This window comes from Delphinus delphis, chromosome 15 (genome assembly GCF_949987515.2).
Source record: "Delphinus delphis chromosome 15, mDelDel1.2, whole genome shotgun sequence".
Taxonomy (NCBI): domain Eukaryota; kingdom Metazoa; phylum Chordata; class Mammalia; order Artiodactyla; family Delphinidae; genus Delphinus; species Delphinus delphis.
The window spans coordinates 22295390-22315224 of record NC_082697.1 but is presented as its reverse complement, the minus strand read 5'-3'; the positions used below and the strand labels follow the sequence as shown (position 1 = coordinate 22315224).

The 19835-nt window shown below is 42.3% G+C and overlaps 1 protein-coding gene across 3 annotated transcripts; it reads right to left on the bottom strand.

The window, feature by feature from the left end:
* Positions 1 to 473: 473 nt before the first annotated feature.
* Positions 474 to 19573, bottom strand: DSN1 (DSN1 component of MIS12 kinetochore complex). Of its 3 annotated transcripts, none has more exons than XM_060030828.1 (11): positions 19297 to 19573; positions 17688 to 17730; positions 17136 to 17462; positions 14761 to 14834; positions 14042 to 14114; positions 12116 to 12203; positions 8102 to 8161; positions 7627 to 7701; positions 5951 to 6098; positions 4993 to 5080; positions 474 to 4411 (listed from the first exon to the last, which is right to left on the bottom strand). In XM_060030828.1, the coding sequence occupies exons 2-11, from the start codon at positions 17713 to 17715 to the stop codon at positions 4308 to 4310; spliced, it is 1065 nt and encodes a 354-aa protein (XP_059886811.1). In that variant the 5' UTR covers positions 17716 to 17730; positions 19297 to 19573; the 3' UTR covers positions 474 to 4307. The 3 variants fall into 3 exon arrangements, with proteins under 3 accessions (XP_059886811.1, XP_059886812.1, XP_059886816.1); XM_060030829.1 differs by having other exon boundaries at positions 19444 to 19573; XM_060030833.1 differs by lacking the exon at positions 17136 to 17462.
* Positions 19574 to 19835: the final 262 nt, after the last annotated feature.

The window sequence follows — 19835 nt, the reverse complement described above, 5'->3', positions numbered from 1 at the left end:
GTGGAGTCATCTACAGAGGAAGAGGAAGGTGAAGAACCTGAAGCAGAATCAGCAATGTGGACATTACTGAAACTTGCCAAAGTGTTTCGAATTTCACAATCAATTTCAAAATTATGGAATATGATCCTCAGATGAAAAGAAGCACTGTAGCCATTCATGATCACCAAAGGGTTACAAACTCTGCAGCAACACTGTGATGAGTTAAAGAGACAGCAACTCCAATTACAATGTTCTTCCAAAAGCTTTCAGCAAAGAACCCTTCAACTATCTATTGTGGATCCCCAACCATCAACGTCATCTGCTCATGACGTCCAACCATTGACATCATCATGGCTTCATGATCCTCCTTCTGATGTATGGTCAGGTCAATAGTAGCCTAATGCTATGTCACTTCATCACATAGGGATTGTATCATCTCATATCATCTGTGAGAAGGGTGAGTACAAGACAATACAACATTTTGAGAGTGAGACCACATTCACTTAAATTTTATTACAGGGGACTTCCCTGGCAGTCCAGTGGTTAAGAATCCACACTTTCAATGCAGGGGGTACAGGTTCGATCCCTGGTTGGGGAACTAGGATCCCACATGCCGCATGGTGCAGTCAAAAGTTTTTTTGAATTAAAAAAAAATTTTTTATTACAGTATATTGTTATGATTGTTCTGTTTTGTTATTGTTGCCGTTAATCTCTTAATGTGACTAATTTATAAATTAACTTTATTGTAGGTGTGTATATATAGGAAAAAACTTAGCACATATCGGGTTTGGTACTGTCTGCAGTTTCAGGCATCCACTGGGGTCCTGGAACGTATCCCCCTTGGTTAAGGGGGCAGTACTGTAGTTTTCTTGCTGTGGAGTCTCCCTGGAGAACCTTAAACTAGAACTGCTCAGAGGGAGGGAAGTTGAGTGCTGTGTCTGGCTGGCTTCTCCCATTCTGCCGAGTTGCATCCTTAGGAAGCCCCTAAGAGCTCTTTACAGCAGCAGGCCCCAACCTTTTAGGTACCAGGGACCGGTTTCATTGAAGACAATTTTTTCCATGGACGGTGGGGGGCTGGGAGGTGAGGATGGTTCAGGCGGTACTGGTCCACAGCCTGTGGGTTAGGGACCCCTGCTTTACAAGGCACAGCATCCTCCTTTGACATGGGCCCTGAGAGGTACCCAAGGTCACATGGCACCTAGCACAGGGTTTGGCATGAGGAAAGGGCTTAGTAAGTTTTTGGTGAATGGACCAGTAACTTAAGAACTAGATATAGGACAGGGAACTCTACGCAATACTCTGTAATGACCTATATAGGAAAAGAATCTAAAAAAGTGTATATATGTATATGTATAACTGATTCACTGTGCTGTACAGCAGAAACTAACACAACATTGTAAATCAACTCTACTCCAATAAAAGTTAAACAAACTAGAATCCAAGACAGGGCTCCTAATTCCTAGTCCTCCACTGTATCACCTCTACTACAGCCACCAGCCACACCATCTCCTTTTTAGAGTGCAACATGAGAAATGGAATTTTTTTCCCCCAGAATGATTACATTAAGCTTAATTACACCCAAATTTAAAAAACACCAAAATGTACAGGACATACTCCCTTCCTTGAAAGAGCTTATAATGTGATCTATTATTTCTTTAGTGTTAAGTATCACTGACTAAAAGCAAGATATTCTCTTAACTAAAGTAGGGCAAACGGAAGAATATTACCAAACATCTAAAGGGCTGCAACTGTCTATAGTATTCATCAAGTGCAATTCCTGAACCAAATTTGGGGAGAGGGAAAACTAATACTGAGCACAGCCTTTTATTATGATTTGTGTTTATTTGTTAACATTTACTGAGTGCCACATGGGGTCTAGTTGACCCTCCACTCCTGTATATATGTTCTTGGTTAGATTATTAAGCCCCTCCATGCCTGAGTTCCTCATCTATAATGACAGAAATAGAAGTTATCTTATAAAGTTGTGGTCTATATGTGTATAGAATACTCAGAGCTTATTAAATATTCTTTTTCTGTGCTCTATCTTGCATAGCTGTTGAAGACACAAAAACATACTTCCTATCCTTGGGCTTAAACAAATTCTTATCAACAAAAGATGTAATACAATGCAGTAGATAAAATGGGGCTGGGGAGGTACAATCACCTTTGGAGAGAGGTGATCTCTCCCCATTTCACAGAAAGGAAATTGAGGATAAGGATGAAGATTCACTCCAAATTCTACACTCTTTCCACTATACTATTCTGCTTCTGAGAGTAGGCAATTCACACCACTCCTCTGATTCTTAAAAGCTTTCCTCGGGTCTGTCCAGTTTCCCTTCTTGCTCTACTTTGGACAGTATTATCTACTCTTAAGGCTTTAATAACTGGGTATCAGTAACTTCCAAATTTTATTTCTAGTCCAGGTTTTCCTACCCAGTTTTCCACCTGTATATCCAACAGTTCTAGTTGACATGTTTGGCATCCCAAACTGAACTGCAAGCTTTCCCATCTCATTATCTGCTCTATTACCCACCCCCTCCATCATATTCATACCACTGTTCTAAACTTACATTATTTAATCTAACCCTTATAGCATCCCTGTGATATAGATTCTATCATTCCCCCAGTCTTACAAATAAGAGGTTAAATAACTTTTTCTCAGTCAGTTAATACGTGGCAGTTAGGCGCTTGTAACACGTAGGTGACATGCCTGCTATGTTCCAGACACTGTGGACGACTCCCCACTCATCCATTGCCAACTCCCAGCACAGGTTGTCATTCCCCACCTGATGACTACAATAGCCCAACTGGTCTCTCACACCCACACATACTTGCTTCTGTCTGTTCTCCAAACAGCAACTGGAGTGATTTTTTTTGGCTGCTGCCGTGTGGCGTGCAAAATCTTAATTCCCTGACCAGGGACTGAACCCACGCCCCCTGCAGTGGAAGTGCAGAGTCTTAACCACTGGACCACCAGGGAAGTCCCTGATCTTTTAAAAATAAAGCTCTGACCCTTTCTCTCTCTCTCTCAAAACCTTCCAATGACTTTCGATTATCTTTGTCTCACGTGGCTCTTACACTTTTCTCTCTCCCCTCAGACCTTTGTAAATGCTGCTCCTTTTCCCTCAAATAACTGCCCTATTTAACTCCTTTCTCCTTCCCAAGTTAACTAAAACATCACTTCTGTGGAAAAGGGCTCTCTTCTTGTTCCGTGTCTTCTTGTTCCCTTGTCCCCACTAGACTGTGAGCATCATGAAAGGAGGTCCCAGGTCTGTTTTTGTTCTTTGCTCTCTTCCCAGTTCCTGCAACTGTGTGTGGCATACAGCAGGGGCTCTGCAAATCTATGAAAGAATAAGGAATGTAGGTCAAAGCAAGGAGATATCACCTCTCACTAACTGGTGCTTAGTTGAAGGCTTAAGACTTAGGATAATGACTGGGTATTTACGTGAAATGGATTTTGTCCTAATAGGAGGATCAGAGAATAAGAGACACTAACAATAAATTAGCTGGTGTTTTACTGGTAGTTAATGCTGAGGCGTATCTCCACACTACGGTTCACTTCCAGATCCTGGCAAAGAATCCTATTTTCTGCTGAGCCTTCCCTGCCTTTTCATTTTTTTATACACTCAAAATATACACAGAGACAAGGGAAAGCTTTTAAGTATGCGCAATCTTATACTGCAGATTATTAACAAATACGGAGAACAATGAAAAGGGGTACTTAACCCCTTCTTGCCATGAATCCAGGATTTAGGATGTCGACTCAATATTAAAAGCTAAAGCACACTACAGACATCAGGATACAGAGAATGCGTGGAACCTCCTTCAATCTGGACATGTTGTGATGTGATTTATGTATCCACACGATGCTAGCAATGCTCACAACTCCTCTACCTAAAATCACCTTCGAAGCCACACTAGGCATCAGTCTCATTCCCTTTACAACCAGAACGACCCCTAAAATGTTTGTTGGATTCGGCCCTGAATGACTTCGCGTTGTTTCAAAACCTGAAAAACATCTTCACAAGAGGAAGGTTTCTGATCACAAAGGACGTTTAAAAGAATGGGCCACTAGTTCTGAAGGTCATTCCAAAGCAGAAGTCTCAAGCATTTTGCACATTCGTGGAAAAAGTTTCTATATGACATTCTTTCAGATGCATAAATGCCATCATTTTAAGAAAAAAATCGAAGTGCTTTATAGTCAGCCAGTTATCTTCAAAGGCAACGGCAGATGTCACAGCTTAGCCCGTTGTGCAGTTGCCGTGCGCTGGGGCACTCTTCCTGTTTCTCTCCTCTGGAGCGTCCTGTGGCAGAAAAGCTGCATAAGGTCACTGACAAGATTTAGAGCAACGTGTGCTAGGTTGCTTCCGCAGCTGAAGCTTGAGCAGTTTTCGAGCTGGTGAAGGATCTAATTGTTGCGTGCTTCTCTTCCCTGCAGAGAAAAGGAGCCACAAAATAAACTTCAATTGAATTCAAATACCATTTATTGAAAACTTACTGTGTGGACACTGTGCCAGACACACAGAAGGGCATTCCAACAACAAATGAGAGCATGTGCCCTCTACGAGACGGCAGTCTGGTAGGAAAGCCAGCTGCAACTACAACCACAATACCATCCAATGAATAATGAAATGAAGGTATGTATAGCACATAATTTAGGGCTGGAGGTGGTCAGGAAAAGTGACGGATAAGTAACGTCAGTGTCACTTAGTGGATTCTTGAAGAATGAAAAGGGAAAAAAGGAATGGGTATTTCGTAAGTCTTGGATTTACCCAAACAACACAGTTTGTGGAGATTTAATCCTCAGTCTCCTGTGCTTCTGTGGAATTTACATCTACAAATTTCCCATCAACTTTGAGTACCCACAACGTAATAGTTATTGTGAGGGGAAAAGAAACCCCACCAGATACAGGCCTTACCCTCTGAGACCATATGTTTTGAAGGGCGGTGTGTATCCGAAGGGCTATGAGACATAAAACAGTACAAGCTCTGGTCCCCTTAAGACAGGCTTACCGAGCTGTAGTGACACCTTCTGGAGGCACTGGGTACTTTCCTCCATAAAGGCGTGCAGCTGCTTCATGGATCCTTGCAGTTCGTCCATCTGCAGACAAAAGACAGCTGTCAGTTGTAAGGGTCCAGGCGTCTTTGAGGCTCCTCAAACATGTCAGGTGAGCTCCTGCTCAGCTTTGCTTTTGCTGTTCTTTCAACCTGGAATGCTTATGCCAGACTTCCCCACTCCACTCTTCTCCACACCGCTCCATGCCCCAGCAGGCTGACCTGCACAACCTCCAACAAGATCCCATGTCCTCTGGTTTCTGGGTGGGCTTGGCCAAGAGGGAGCCAAGTGCGAGGGAGCTGAATGAGGTCAGCGTATTTTACCCAGGCCTGCTTCCAGAAGGGTCATCTCGAGTTAGCTGTGTCTCTCAACTGAACGTCATGGCTCTCTCAAAGCATCCCACTCACTATATGACTCCCTGCCAGGTGCCACAGTAACTGTTCCTCCCTCCAGCCGACAGGTAATAGCTCAGCTGCCTCTAAGCCCCAGATTACTTTTGGTTTCCTGAAACCCACACTTTTGTACTTAGCCCCTCTGTAAACAGACCCTCCTTGAATTATCCTATATCAAATGCCATGTGCTTCCTGTTAATACTTGGGTTGATAACACTACTATTCTCCAAAATGTCCTCATGGATCATTCCTCATTTCTTTCAAGTCTTATTAAAGTAGAACCTTAGCAGGACCTTCAACCCCTCTATATAGCAACCTACAGCCCTCCTTCCACCTGATTTATTAACACTTATCACCATGTATTCGTTTCTTCTCTTCCATTGTCTCTCCATGTTTCCCCAAGGTAGAGCTGAATATACTCTTATCTCATCTAATTACGCATATTCTCCACGTCTTTTAATTTCCAAGGATGACAAGGTAGCAAAGCTGGATAACTCAACAAAAGAAACATGACTCAACTTACCACCAACTCCATACAATCAAAGACTTTATTCTGGCTCTGTAATATTTTCTGGTAGTCAGGCTTTGTATTAAGGACTTCACTCTGGGAAGACCCAAGATATGCTGTAGGTTCCACTTCAACTTCAGTATTTTTGGTTTCAGTTGATCCTCTAAACACAAAACAAAAGAGCTTTCAAATAATTTTACTATCATTTTCTGGGGAAAACAGTAAAGATTACCCAGGGAAAAAACCTCCTAGAAGGCTTTATTAACCTCAATCAATATTCTTACACCCTGTACTGAAAGTACAGGCTCTCTAACTAACAGGAGATTCTGAGATCATTATCCAATATTAATATTTTTATACCCCTGGACTCCAGGAAATGCTAGAAGGTTAGCTGACTCCACCTAACAGTAAGGTCCATTTACAAAAAGGACTACACTTGGGGTAAAGCCAAAGCCTGCTATCCTGAAGTCAACGTCTATAATCTTTTACCAAAGAGATGCTGGCCCACTTCAATTATCTAAAGTAACTGAATATAGGGAATTCCCTCGAGGTCCAGTGGTTAGGACTCCCGGCTTTCATGGCCAAGGGTGTGGGTTTGATCCCTGGCTGGGGAACCAAGATCTTGCAAGCTGCACGGTGTGTGGCCAAAAAACCCCAACCACAAACTGAATATACTGGACAGTTCACGAAAACTGATGATGACGCTTTAGCAACAGCTACTACAAGGTACTGAGCGCTTACTGGGTGCCAGACACAGCTAAGCACTTTCCATTCAACCTTATTTAACCCTCATAATAACCCAACGAGGTATGAACTAATATTATCCCCATTTTCAAATGAGGCACTTCAGATTGCCCAAGGTCACAGAAGTAAGGAGTAGTTAGGATTTGAATAGAGACAGTCTGCTTCCAGAAGCATTCCTCTTAACTATTAAGCTATGCCCCATCAAAAGTTTTTATTCTGAAACTGCCATCTTATACATTATCTATCTTCATAAATGGAACATTTAAAGGGTGAAGAAAGTAACTAATAACCATCAATGCTGAGATTGGGGGCATTTCTCCAACTGTGTTCCTCAAAGCACGTCTCTAAGAGGCCGCTTCTGCAATTACTATTTTGGCTAATGTTTTATAGTTCCATTTCTAGCTAAGATTCTGTTTGGGAAAAAAGCTTAAAATCACTGGTTTGGATGGTAAAATGAAATCAAAATCTAGCACTTACCCATTTTCTTATGCCTTCAAGACCCAGACAAAGATCCTCTCTCTCCTACACCTCATCTTCCGTTACCCATTTCATGTCTGTATCTCCATGAAGGCCTGGCCAGGGTTCTCTCCCATACATGCAGCTCAAAGGCCATGTGCTCATTGATGTCCCTTGATACTGTTCTTGGCCCAGCCCCAGGTTGCCAGGTACAGGCCAGAAATGTGCCTGTCTCCCCCAGGATGTGGAATGGCAGCCAAGGACACAGAACAGAGGCAATTCTGTTCTTTGACTGAAAATAGTGACAACTCTTCCTTCCCTTCCCCCTCACTCTCCATTTACAAAGTGCTAATATACACATTACAGAGATCTGATGAGTTGATTGGCCTCTAAGAATGGATTCATCGTTCAATTTGTGCTAAGAGAACTGAAATAGATTCAAATCAAATTCCACAAGGTAAAAGCTTCCTATTTCCTGCCACAGATCTAACCTGGATATGATCTCTTCAGCCTCCTCCTGGTAGCGCAGCAAGAGCTGATCCCAACTCTGACGTTCTAAAGAAAACCTATAGGAACAGAAAAAAATTCAGTTAATTTTTGATCATCTCACTCTGAATCACTCAGGGCAACAATAAGTGTATTAGGTGTCTACTCTGGTCCTAAGATATGAATAAAAAGGTCATAAAAGGATGAGAAAGCATGACCAATTCAGAGGCTATTAATTTAATCAAATCAAACATGAGTTCTTAATAGCAAATCCACATCTTTAGTCTCTAGACTCCATTCTATGAAACTGGCCATCAGTACAGCCCATAAAATCCCAGTGTGCAGCTGTCTAACTTCCAGTGGGGATACACTAGTATTGACACACTGAACAGGATGTTTACTATTCCTTTTTCCCAGGTTTAGTTATTTTCCCCAGATGGATTTAGATTTTCCAACAAAGGTTCACTCATTTTCACTTACTTTGTTATATATTCCTTCATCTCAGCCACTGATGTTTCCAGAGACAAATCTGGTGCTCTTCTAGGATACAGACAGGATGATGAGATTAACACAAACCTTCCAAGAGCACGTGCTATGGACACCTTACATAATTTTAATGGCAATAAAACATGTTCAGAATTTATCTTTCTTTAAAAAAAAAAAAACTTTTCTGAAGATTTAAATTTATTTATTTATTAAAAAAGTTATCTTTAATTTATTTTTTTTTGGCTGCATTGGGTCTTCCTTACTGCATGCAGGCTTTCTCTAGTAGTGCTGAGCAAGGGCTTTGTTGTGGTGTGTGGGCTTCTCATTGCGGTGGCTTCTCTTGCTGCACAGCACGGGCTCTAGGCGCGTGGGCTCAGTAGTTGTGGCACACGGGCTCTAGAGCACAGGCTCAGTAGTTGTGGTGCACGAGCTTAGTTGCTCCGCGGCGTGTGGGATCTTCCTGGACCAGGGCTAGAACCCGTGTCCCCTGCATTGGCAGGCGGATTCTTTTTTTTTTTTTTTTTGCGGTACGCGGGACTCTCACTGTTGTGGCCTCTCCCGTTGCAGAGCACAGGCTCCGGATGCGCAGGCTCAGCGGCCATGGCTCACAGGCCCAGCCACTCTGCGGCATGTGGGATCTTCCTGGACCGGGGCACGAACCCGTGTCCCCTGCATCGGCAGGAGGACTCTCAACCACTGCGCCACCAGGGAAGCCCGGCAGGCGGATTCTTAACCACGGTGCCACTAGGGAAGTCCCAGAATTTATCTTTCAACAAATATTTATTCTTGGGCTCTATTTCACTTTTGCACCAGGTAACAGCTTTCTCAGTGGGTCTCTTCATCATCTATTTCTCTCACCAATTCTAATTCGCACACAGCCAGATTAACCTTTCTTAAAATATTCCTTTAATTTTTTTCCTTGCTTAAAAATTCTGTGACCCTCCACTGCATTCAGAAGAAAACCCAAAACTCCTTAACCTGGCACTTAAGGTTCTCTTAAGGTTCTGGCTCTGTCCAGCTCATTAACTTTGATTCCTATTACCCTTTATCTATTCGGTCTCATATAGTGCCATTCAGCATCAAACATCTGAGGGTTTCAATCTCCAAAGTTTTGTTCACGCCGTTTTTTAGCCTCTTCCCTTCCCACTAATCAAAACCTTAATATCTTTTAAGAACCAACAATACTTTTCCATATAACCATCTTGTCTTCCCACTTAAACTGAAGCTACTGGTTGGATATGTTTTACTTAAACCAATGCCTCGGCTCTGTAGGGCCATTAATCCTAAAGGAAAAGCAGGAGGCATTGAAAATGCCAAAATTTTGCAGATGTACTTGGTACTCTACCTGGCAAAAGCAAATCAGTTGTGTCACCGTTTGTGTTTTCCTACCAAGGCCTGTGAGAAACAGCCTCTATCACCTCTGGCTGACATGCAGCAGCCTGTGGCTTAAATATACTGCATTAAGTTATGGGGATATAAACCTTATTGCTGTTTCATTACCACACAGAGGTCGAATATGAGCTAAAGAATAGCATCCTATATTAATCTTCCAACGACTGGTTGTGGGCAACCCAAGCGATTGTATTATAGTTTAATTAATGGAATAAGAAGGGAATAAATAGCTTCAGTGCTGCCTGACAAATGTAATTCTCTCATGGTAAGATACGCACAGTGAAAAACAATAAAGGAGTGCTGATGGAAAAAATATATATATATACTGTATTAAAAGAGAAGCTATGTTGAACTAAAGTATTTTTCATTTCCTGAATAGTAATGTTAATTCTAAGGATCCATAGAAAGGTAGACCTTTGTGAAGTCAAAAGTGTAAGCCCAAGTTACATGATGTGTTACAGGCTGTGGGTAGAGGGGTGGGTGCTGCCCCTGAAGAGGAACGACCAGTTTGGGGGTGCGACCGCAAAATTTCTCCTAATATTCTTGCTTGCCAACAGCTAAAGAACATAAATTTATCTCCCAACTTGCATGGCTAGTGAAGATCTGAAGAGCACTTTTCCTCTCAGCTTTCCATGGCTGGCTCCTTCTCACCATCCAGGTCTTATAGGTCTCAGTGCAAAGGTCAAATCACTAGAGGACTTCTCTGAACACTCTAGCTAAAGGTGCCCACCCCTCAAGTCACTCTCATATTTACTGACTTCTTAGATTATCACTATCTGAAATCATTATTTTCTATGTATTTGTTTGACTGTCTCTCCTATTACAATGTATATGAAGAGAGATCTTGTTTGATTATTTACCACTATTTATCTCCACTTCTAGAAGAGCCTGGTACATAGGAGATGCTAGATGAACGTTTGTTGAGTGCACGAACAACTGTCTAATTAAAATAAAAAGTTTTATTTCTCCAAGGAAGACATACAGATGGCCAACAGGCACATGAAAAGATACTCAACATCGCTAATTATTAGAGAAATGCAAATCAAAACTACAATGAAGTATCACCTCATACCCATCAGAATGGCCATCATTAAAAAGTCTACAGGGAGTTCCCTGGTCTCCTAGTGGTTAGGATTCCAGATTTTCACTGCCGTGGCCTGGGTTCAATTCCTGGTTGGGGAACTGAGATCTCACAAGCCGCGTGGTGAGAAAAAAAAGTCTACAAATAATAAATGCTGTGGAAAAAGGGGAACCCTCCTAACACTGTTGGTGGGAATGTAAGTTGGTGCAGCTACTATGCAGAACAGTATGGAAGTTCCTTAGAAAACTAAAAATAGAATTACCATATGATCCAGCAACCCCACTCCTGGGCATATGTCCAGAAAAGATGAAAACTCTAATTCAAATAGATACATGCATCCCAATGTTCATAGCAGTATTATACAATAGCCAAGACATGGAACCAACCTAAGTGTCCATCGACAGATGAATAAAGATGTGGCATATGTGTATACACACACACACACACACACACACACACACACACACACACACACACACACACACACACACACAATGCAGTATTACTCAGCCATAAAAAATAATGAAATAATGCTATTTGCAGCAACATGGATGGACCCAGAGATTATCATACTAAGTAAGTCAGACAAAGAAAGACAAATTCCATATGATATCACTTATATATGGAAACTAAAATACAACACAAATGACTTATTTACAGAACAGAAACAGACTCACAGACAGAAAACAAACTTATGGGGGACTCCCCTGGTGGTCCATTGGTAAAGAATCCGCCTTACAATGCAGGGGACGCGGGTTTGATCCCTGTCAGGGAACTAAGATTCCACATGCCGCAGGGCAACTAAGCCCACGCACCACAACTACTGAGCCTGCACGCCCTGGAGCCTGTGCACCACAACTAGAGAAGAGAAAACCTGCACAATTAGAGAGAAACCCACACGTGGCAATGAAAGATCCTGCATGCCTCAACGAAGATCCTGCGTGCTGCAACTAAGACCCAACGCAGCCAAAAATAAATAAAAATAAATAAATAATAAATGTAAAAATCTTTAAAAAAGAAAAAATAAAACAAACTTATGGTTACCAAAGGGGAAAGGGGGTGGGGAGAGATAAATTAGGAGTTTGGGATTAGCAGATACAAACTAGTGTATATAAAATAGATAAACAACAAGGTCCTACTGTATAGCACAGGGAACTACATTCAATATCCTGTAATAAACCATAATGGAAAAGAATATATGTATATGTAACTGAATCACTTTGCTGTACACCAGAAACTAATACAACATTGTAAATCAACTATATTTTAATTAAAAAGTTTTTAGGGACTTCCCTGGTGGTCCAGTGGCTAAGACTCTGCAACCCCAATGAAGGGGGCCCGGGTTCGATCCCTGGTCAGGGAACTAGATCCCGCATGCCGCAACGAAGATCCACACACGGCAACAAAGATCCCGCGTGCCGCACTAAGACCCAGTGTGGCCAAATAAATAAATATTAAAAAAAATTTTTTTTAAATAAATAAATAGAAAGTCCTAATTCAATTATAATTTTGGACAGAAGAGGAATTGCTCTTACCCTTCTGAATCTTCAAAACATTTTTGTAGAGTTCCATCACTTTCCAGTCTGTCTGCAAAATGTTTCAATTCTTCAGAAAGAGAAGATGCTAGAGAGAATAGAATAAAATTTTATGTTATAAAATAAAGAGAATACAAATTTTCACAGTGAGCTGCTGACAAAGATATAACGTACTTAATGTGGTCCCAGCTCTACGGTCCCCTGTTACATTCTCACTCATTTAAAAAAGTGGTAAAAATATGCAGGAAGATTTTATCTTTTCTCTTTGGATAGGTATAGATAAAATGAAAGACAACTCCTCTTTATAACATTTATAATAGTGTTTTTTACACTTGACTGGTGAAAAAAGCTGTTAAAAAGATGTATCTGGGGCTTCCCTTGTGGCGCAGCGGTTGAGAGTCCGCCTGCCGATGCAGGGGACACGGGTTTGTGCCCCAGTCCGGGAAGATCCCACATGCCGCGGAGCGGCTGGGCCCGTGAGCCATGGCCGCTGGGCCTGCGCGTCCGGAGCCTGTGCTCCGCAACGGGAGAGGCCACAACAGTGAGAGGCCCGTGTACCGCAAAAAAAAAAAAAAAAAAAAGAAAGATGTATCTGCATGGACATTTCATTCTTTTCAAGCGATTTGATCTGCTGGCACTGGGTGGAAGAACATTACAGAAGTCAGGCAATGGGCAAGAGTGTAATGAGAAATGTTGGAGACAAATAAAGAATTATGGGCATAAGGTAAAAACAGGTCTCTGCTTAAATTTGGAAGAGTTCACAATTAAATTCAGGTGAGGAATGCAGAGGGGGAAAGATAGGTTAAAACAGCTATCAAAATAACCTGGGCATATCTACTTTAATTATGGTGATAGTGCAGTTCTGAGATAATAGCTTTAACTGGCAAGTAAGTCTGAGTTCATGTATTTTCTAGGTCTTTTAAGTGGGTAACACTGAGTATTTCTGACCTGGATGATTGTGTAATGACACTGTAAGGAGAATAGCTACTTTCTGGAAAGCTGAAAACTGATTCCAGGAAAGAATATTTGTAACTTACATCACAAACAGCTAATTTCCTTAATATATAAAGAGTTCCTACAAAATCAATACAAAAGAGCCAATATCCCAATTTTTAAATAAAAGTGAACAAAGGATATGGACAGACAATACACAGAAAATAAAGCACAAATGGCTCTCCTCTAAAAATATGAAAAAATTATTATCCTCTTCAAAAGAAAAAGAAAAGATTAAAAGTACAAAAAAATACCTTTTATCACCAATTAAATAGTAAAAAATCTAAACTTTTAGTTACAGTATAATTACACTAGTTAATTTCCAATCTAGAAATTTATCTTACTTTTACTTGAATATGTGCCAAAAGGTTTGTATAAAAAGGTATTCATTATCCATTCATTGCAACAGTAGAAGACTGAAAACAACTCTAAAAGTCCATCAGTAAAAAACTGGTTAAATCAAATATGGTACATTTATAAAATGGAGTATCATGGAGCTACTAAAATGTCAAGATGGCTCTATAAGTGTGATATAGAATTATCTGCAAGATAAATTAAGTTAAAAAAAACACAAGGTAAAGAACAGTGTAGAGTGGTTTACTCATTTGATTTCAATGGATAAATGTTTAGAAATGCGATAAATCTTTCTGCGAGGATACACAAGAAGCTGGTGACTGCAGTTGCCTCTGGGAGGAAAGAACTGTGATTGGGGTCACGGTGGAAGAGAGGCTCACTTTCTTCACTTTTGGACCTTCTGAACTTCATAAACATATACTCTTATTTTTTTAATGCAACTCCCCAAAAAAGGAGGGGAGCTGGTTTTGTGAGGCAGCAGTTCCTGTAAATGGGGATCCTGAGAATGGGGCTTCAGTTGACCTTCATAGAAGGTACAGACCAAGGTCAAAGCTCACTTGTCTAGTCTTAGTAACTTACCTTTGGCTCTAAAATTTTCAAGACTGAAGCCCTCAGTGCCCCTTAGGAAAGGTTCAAGTTTCTGAACAGAGAACTAAATAAAGAAAAGCATTTTCAGTACAACCAAGATTTCCCAGGCCAGTCCCGAGTTCATGTAATTTTATGATGTTTAATAAATGTGAGTAAACATGATTTAATTCTACACCTAAGATTTTTCATATAAACAAAACAAAATGAGAAAATCAAAAGGTAAGGGAAAAACTCTTTGTTGCCTAGACTATATGATTTGATTTTTGATTCAGGAAAAACAATGCTCATTTAATTCACACAAATGACTTGCTTATCTAAACTGATGTGATCACCAGTCAGCCATATAACACCAACTTAGAATGCAGTCAGACCTCAAATGACTGCTTAAACTTAGATTTGACCTCCACTCACTGTAAATTCCCATCATTTGCTGCCAGTGAGCAAAATATACTAGATCGGGGAAATCTGACTGTTAAGTGCTCAGCGACAGCAGCACCGATGGGACTGGTAGAGCCTAGTCCAGAGACAGATCAGCTCCTGGGATTAAAGCTGGCTTTTAAATTAATCCCACTAGAGAGAAATATCTTTTACCCTTTACCGATAAATCACACAGGATTTGATCTCTCTTTGGGGATGTCACAGTTAACAGTTTAAAAAAAAAAAAGAAAAGAAAAGAAAAAGAAAGCACTTCCCAATCGTGAGACTCTCACCTGGAAACTGGAAAGCAGGAGACAGCCCAGCCGTTTGCTTTCTGCTATGTTGACACTGATGGATCTGCAGAGCTCTAACATAAAATATCACCGCATTGAAGGAGATGGATACTTACACAGTTAGCAAAGTAAAAAAAACTGAAAAATTCCCTCCCCCTTGATGCAGTCCAACTTAAGAAAACCCAAGCAGCCTTCTCTAATTAAAGGGAGAATTCATATATAGTCACATCTAATTTGTTCAAGATCACCAAAGAATGACATTTACCCATTTGTGCATCCTAACTTTGAAAAGTTATAAGAACCTTTTATGTACTACATTAAAATCTTGTCTTGATAAACAACGTAGAACGTAAAAAAAATTTAACTCCTTTTATGTTTTATATTCACCATTTGAAGAAAGGAGGTGGGATTATTTCAGTATTTCTATGACAGGCACTGCAGTGTGCTTTAAATACTGTCTTGGGACTTCCCTGGCAGTCCAGTGGCTAAAGACTCCGTGCTCCCAGTGAAGGGGGCGCGGGTTTGATCCCTGGTCGGGGAAGTAAGATCCCACGTGCTGTGTGGAGCAGCCATGAATGAATGAATGAATGCATACATACACTGTCTTAAGAATCTTCTTATAAACTATGAGCTCCATTTTACGGATGGGGAAATTGAAGCTCAGAGGGGATATAACTTGTTTGAAGCCGAGACTGGTGGAGCCAGAATTCAACCCCAAGTCCATCACCAAAACCTGTTTTCCCACTAATACCATGCTGCCTCTCCTTAATGACCTAATGATACATTAATAGTAATTTGTTGAACACCTGCTATCTAAAAGGCATTTTATTAAATGCTATACACACCTCATTAAAACTTGAGGCAAGTATCTTATCTGGGTGAATCTTTTTTTATTTTTTTCCCCACACTGCCCGGCATGTGGGATCTTCCAAGACCAGGGATCAAACCACTGCCCCCTGCAGTGGAAGCACGGAGTCTTAACCACTGGACCGCCAGGGAAGTCCCAAGTATCTTATCAACTCCATTTGACAAAGGTTAGGTAATAGGTAACTTGCTCAAGGTCACACAGTGAGTCAGCCAGAACTGAACGGGCATTTTACATAATTATGCCACTGAATCCTCAAACAACTAGAAGACATAGATACTGTTTTTTCGATTATGTTCATTTAAAAACATCAACTATTATACAGCAAAGGAAATTTGCTTTGAGAATTGGGAGAGATACATGTCTTTTTGCCCTCCAGCTTCAGCTGGCTGTGTTTTTAAAGTTCTTTTGTGCCCTCTCTTGATTACTTCTCCTTGCTTTTAGTCATGAAAAACTGGATACCTTCTGCCTATAACCAAAGAAACTTGGCAAGTGGCTGGTAGTGACCAGGAGATAACAAATCTTATTATGCATCAGTAATTTTCTATTACACAGAACTTTAGGCCCACATGCTCTGGAACAGAGATGCAGGTTAGGGCAATCTTAGGAAACTGAAGCTTCTTGGCACGTCCATGGAGTAAAGTGCATGTGCCTAATTGTGGTGGCAATTTTCTGATATGCTACATGGCTGTTTTTACCCAGAATTCCTTCTAAACATGAGACCATCTGGAAGTGAGGTGATGTCTTTAAAATAATCACCACAGCTTAACACTTGAACTATTTCTTTACCATGTGCCAAGTACTGTGCTATATATCAACTCGTTTAATTCTCACACAACCCCGTAAAATAGGTATTATTTCATCCTGTTTACTGATGAGGACCGTAAGGCAAAGGAGGTTAAGGGACCTGCTCAAGGTCACACAGCTAGTAAGGTCTTCCTGAAATGTGTTACTTTCCATATTAAATCTTGTACTTCAATGCTTACTGAGATGCTATTATTATAAATTCATACAAAATCACATTCAAATACAGCATGTCTAAAAAACTAGGTTTTTACCCTAGATATTTTTATGTGTCCTTCCCTCTGAGATATTTTCAGTTATAAAGCCTAAAATCAGGTAGCGACCTATCCACCTTCTGTTCTGCTTAAGGATATGAGGCCGAAAGCCACAGGAAGAAATCTTTACTTCTAGCAAAGGCGAATGTTGAACATTCACTTAGCAGAGGTGAGTGTTGAACAACCATAAATCAGATTTTCTGTTCATGGTATAGATTACAGTGGGTAGCTAATAACATGATATCAATAGCAATGATACTGAATACTTACTAGGTGTTTGACATCAGTACTTATAATCTTAGGATACTCCTACAGATGAGGAAACTGAAGCTCAGAGAGATTTGCTCAGTCACATAGCTAGTAAGCAGCAAAGTCAAGTCTATCTGTCTCCCATACCTCACTGCCTCTTATCTGAGCTGGAACTCCATTGTCTTATGTACATGGCACCCCACCTGTGATGCCCTGATGAAAGGGAGGCAGTGACTTCCGCCGGTTCGTTTCTTTCATACTTGCTCGCCGCCAGGATTGCCTCCTGTCTTGATGACGGGCACACTGTTCTTTGGGGGACAAATAAAGGGACCTGGATTGAAGTCCTTCCTGGTGGCTGGGATCACAACTTTCCCCCTTTTTAGGGCTAGAGCCAAGGTGAATCTGTTTCTTTGAAACGCCTTCAGTCATCTCCAGGGAGGTGGACGAATTACCACACGCTTCCGCAGGGTTGGGATCTGATTCCAATTGATGATCATGAGTCTTAGATGCCACTGGTTCCTCTTCTAGCACTTGTTATAAAAAAGTCAAAATACAGAATCAATCCCATCACAGCTAAGTATCTGTGCAAAAAAGTGGAAAAAGGAAATGTATGCCCCAGATCATGGAAACACTGAGGAAGCATCTTTGCAAATACGTGAGTAAGTGCTTTCAAGTCCACCAGGAGCCAGGAAAGTATTTAGGTAAAGCTCAGGAACCTGAACCCAAGAGGTACTGAATGTCACTACAGTACTCACCTTCTACAGTCTCTGATCTAGAAGTCATCCTGGGTGGAGAACCCTGAAAACAGGAAAAGGAGGTGATCTGTTCTCCACATTTCAGTCCCAGTCTTGCCGGGGATTTACTACCCCAGAATCGGCCTTGTGCTTTCTAATCTCTTTGAACTGCCCCTCTTTGGCCCATGAAATTCTACCTGCCTGAGAAGGCCCAGTCCAACCCCGCCTCACCCACCTCCTCCAGAGAACATCTGCACAGCTCATCACCCCCTGTTCTCAATTTCTACAGAATTCATCTCTAGAAATACTCACCTTAACATGTAGCCCATCTCATTTCCCAATTATTTTGTGTTTAACAAGTGTCTAAGTGCATAATTCAGTTGATGGCATTATGATCTACATGGTCTTCAAAACATGAAAAAATCACATTATCCTTGATTAATTCTAAGATCCAAAGGCCTGTTCATTCTACTTCCAACAGTCTCTACAACTCTTCCCCGTTTCCGGTTATCGATTTAGTTCAGATCTCATAATTTCTACCACTCTCCCCCACCTCCCTCAAGAATCTAACAGTCTCTCCACTAGTTTTTCCTACATGCAGCATTGCTCCTCTCCAATCCATTCTTATTTATTTTATTTATTTTACTTTTGGCCGCGCCGTTTGTGGGATCTTAGTTCCCCCGCCAGGGACTGAACCCTGGCCCTCACAGTGACAGCACGGAGTCCTAACCATCGGACCGCTGGGGAATTCCCTCCAATCCATTCTTTAGACAGCAGCAGAGATTCCTCCAGTGTACTCAACACCTTCCAGAAGCTAGTCCTAACTAGTACCCATTCCTGCTTTCTCCTGCCACTCCCATTCCATGCACCACTTTTGACTCTTTGCACACATTGCCTGTAAAGCTTATTCATCCTTCCCAATCGAGCTCAAGTGTGAAGCTTTCACACCACTTCTCTTTGACAGAGTTGGCTGCTCCGCTCCACCCCTAGGTCTCCCTAGCACTGGCTGTAAAGTCCGTTTACATGTCTGCCTCCCCGGCCAGACTGTATTTCTAGAGCCTGTTACAGACAACTAACGGATTGGAAAAGGGCAGGGACATGACTGAGGCATCTCTACATCGTCTATGCTTCCCCCACCCCCATCCCCAATAGAAATCGGTGCGTTGCGGGGTGCTTAGTAAAGAGAAATGAATATATGCGACGGGACAACATGGCAAAGATAACAGAACAACGAGGGGTAGGTCGAGGATCTACATCGCCCCAGTAACGACTGTATCACTCAGATGAAAGCCTGGATAATAGCAGCAATCACTGTCGCCCGCTAAGCGCTTATTACATGCCAGGACCTGTGTGTGTATGCAAACAATTTACTTGCATCACTATCCCGTTTAATCCTTTCCACAGCTCTGTAAGTACCATCATCAATTCCACGTTGCAGATAGAACTGAGGTTCAGAGGGACAAAAGCCTGGCCCAAACTTGTTGTGCGGCCAGCCTGGAGCAGAGGCGAAATTCCAACCCCGGCCTGAGACCCACCCCCAGCCTTCAACCACTGTTCTGGAGTTTAGATCGCTGGCTCGGCAAACAGGCCCCGACCGAGAGGCGCAGCCCGGCCTCGGGTCTCCTCTTACCCGCAGGTGGCTGTAGCGCCCCCCTAGTCCCCGCTGTCGGGGGTGACGACGGGTTGGGTCTGGGCTGGGCCGAGGTGTCCGGCCCCAAAGAGGATGGTGCGCGGGTAAGCGGGGCGGCGTACAGGGAGAGGTCTGCGACTTCCTAACCTCAGAGCGACGCCCGTCCAGCCCTAAGCCTCCGTCCCCGAAAAACAAGGCCGCAGGCCACTCTCCGCGGCCCCGGAGACCTCCGCACGCCCTGCGCCAAAGCGTCTGCTCCTTCCGGGTCTGGGCCCGTTTGGCGATCCGCCGCCCGCGCCAGCCCCGCCTCCGGTGAAACTCCCGCCAGCCGAGGGCGCATGCGCCGGCGGCGGCCTCCACGGCTCGCGCAAGCGCACACGCAGAACGCCGGCTTCACTCAAGGTGCATGCGCAAACTGGTGTTCAAGACTCTTGTTGCCCCGCCCGCTTTGTCCAAGTTCTTTCCAGCCCAGACTTTGCCATGTTACACCTCCTCAGCTACGCCACGCCCAGGGAGTCACTAACTGGGTCCCATCACAC

Excerpts from the sequence above, each read along its gene's own strand:
- DSN1 (XM_060030828.1), bottom strand. The coding sequence starts at position 17,715 with ATGACTTCTAGATCAGAGACTGTAGAAG. Across the intron at positions 8,162-12,115 it reads TGTTTTGAAGATTCAGAAGG|AAGAGCACCAGATTTGTCTC; the intron begins GTAAGAGCAATT and ends TCTGTATCCTAG. Across the intron at positions 7,702-8,101 it reads ATGAAGGAATATATAACAAA|GTTTTCTTTAGAACGTCAGA; the intron begins GTAAGTGAAAAT and ends CTGTTCCTATAG.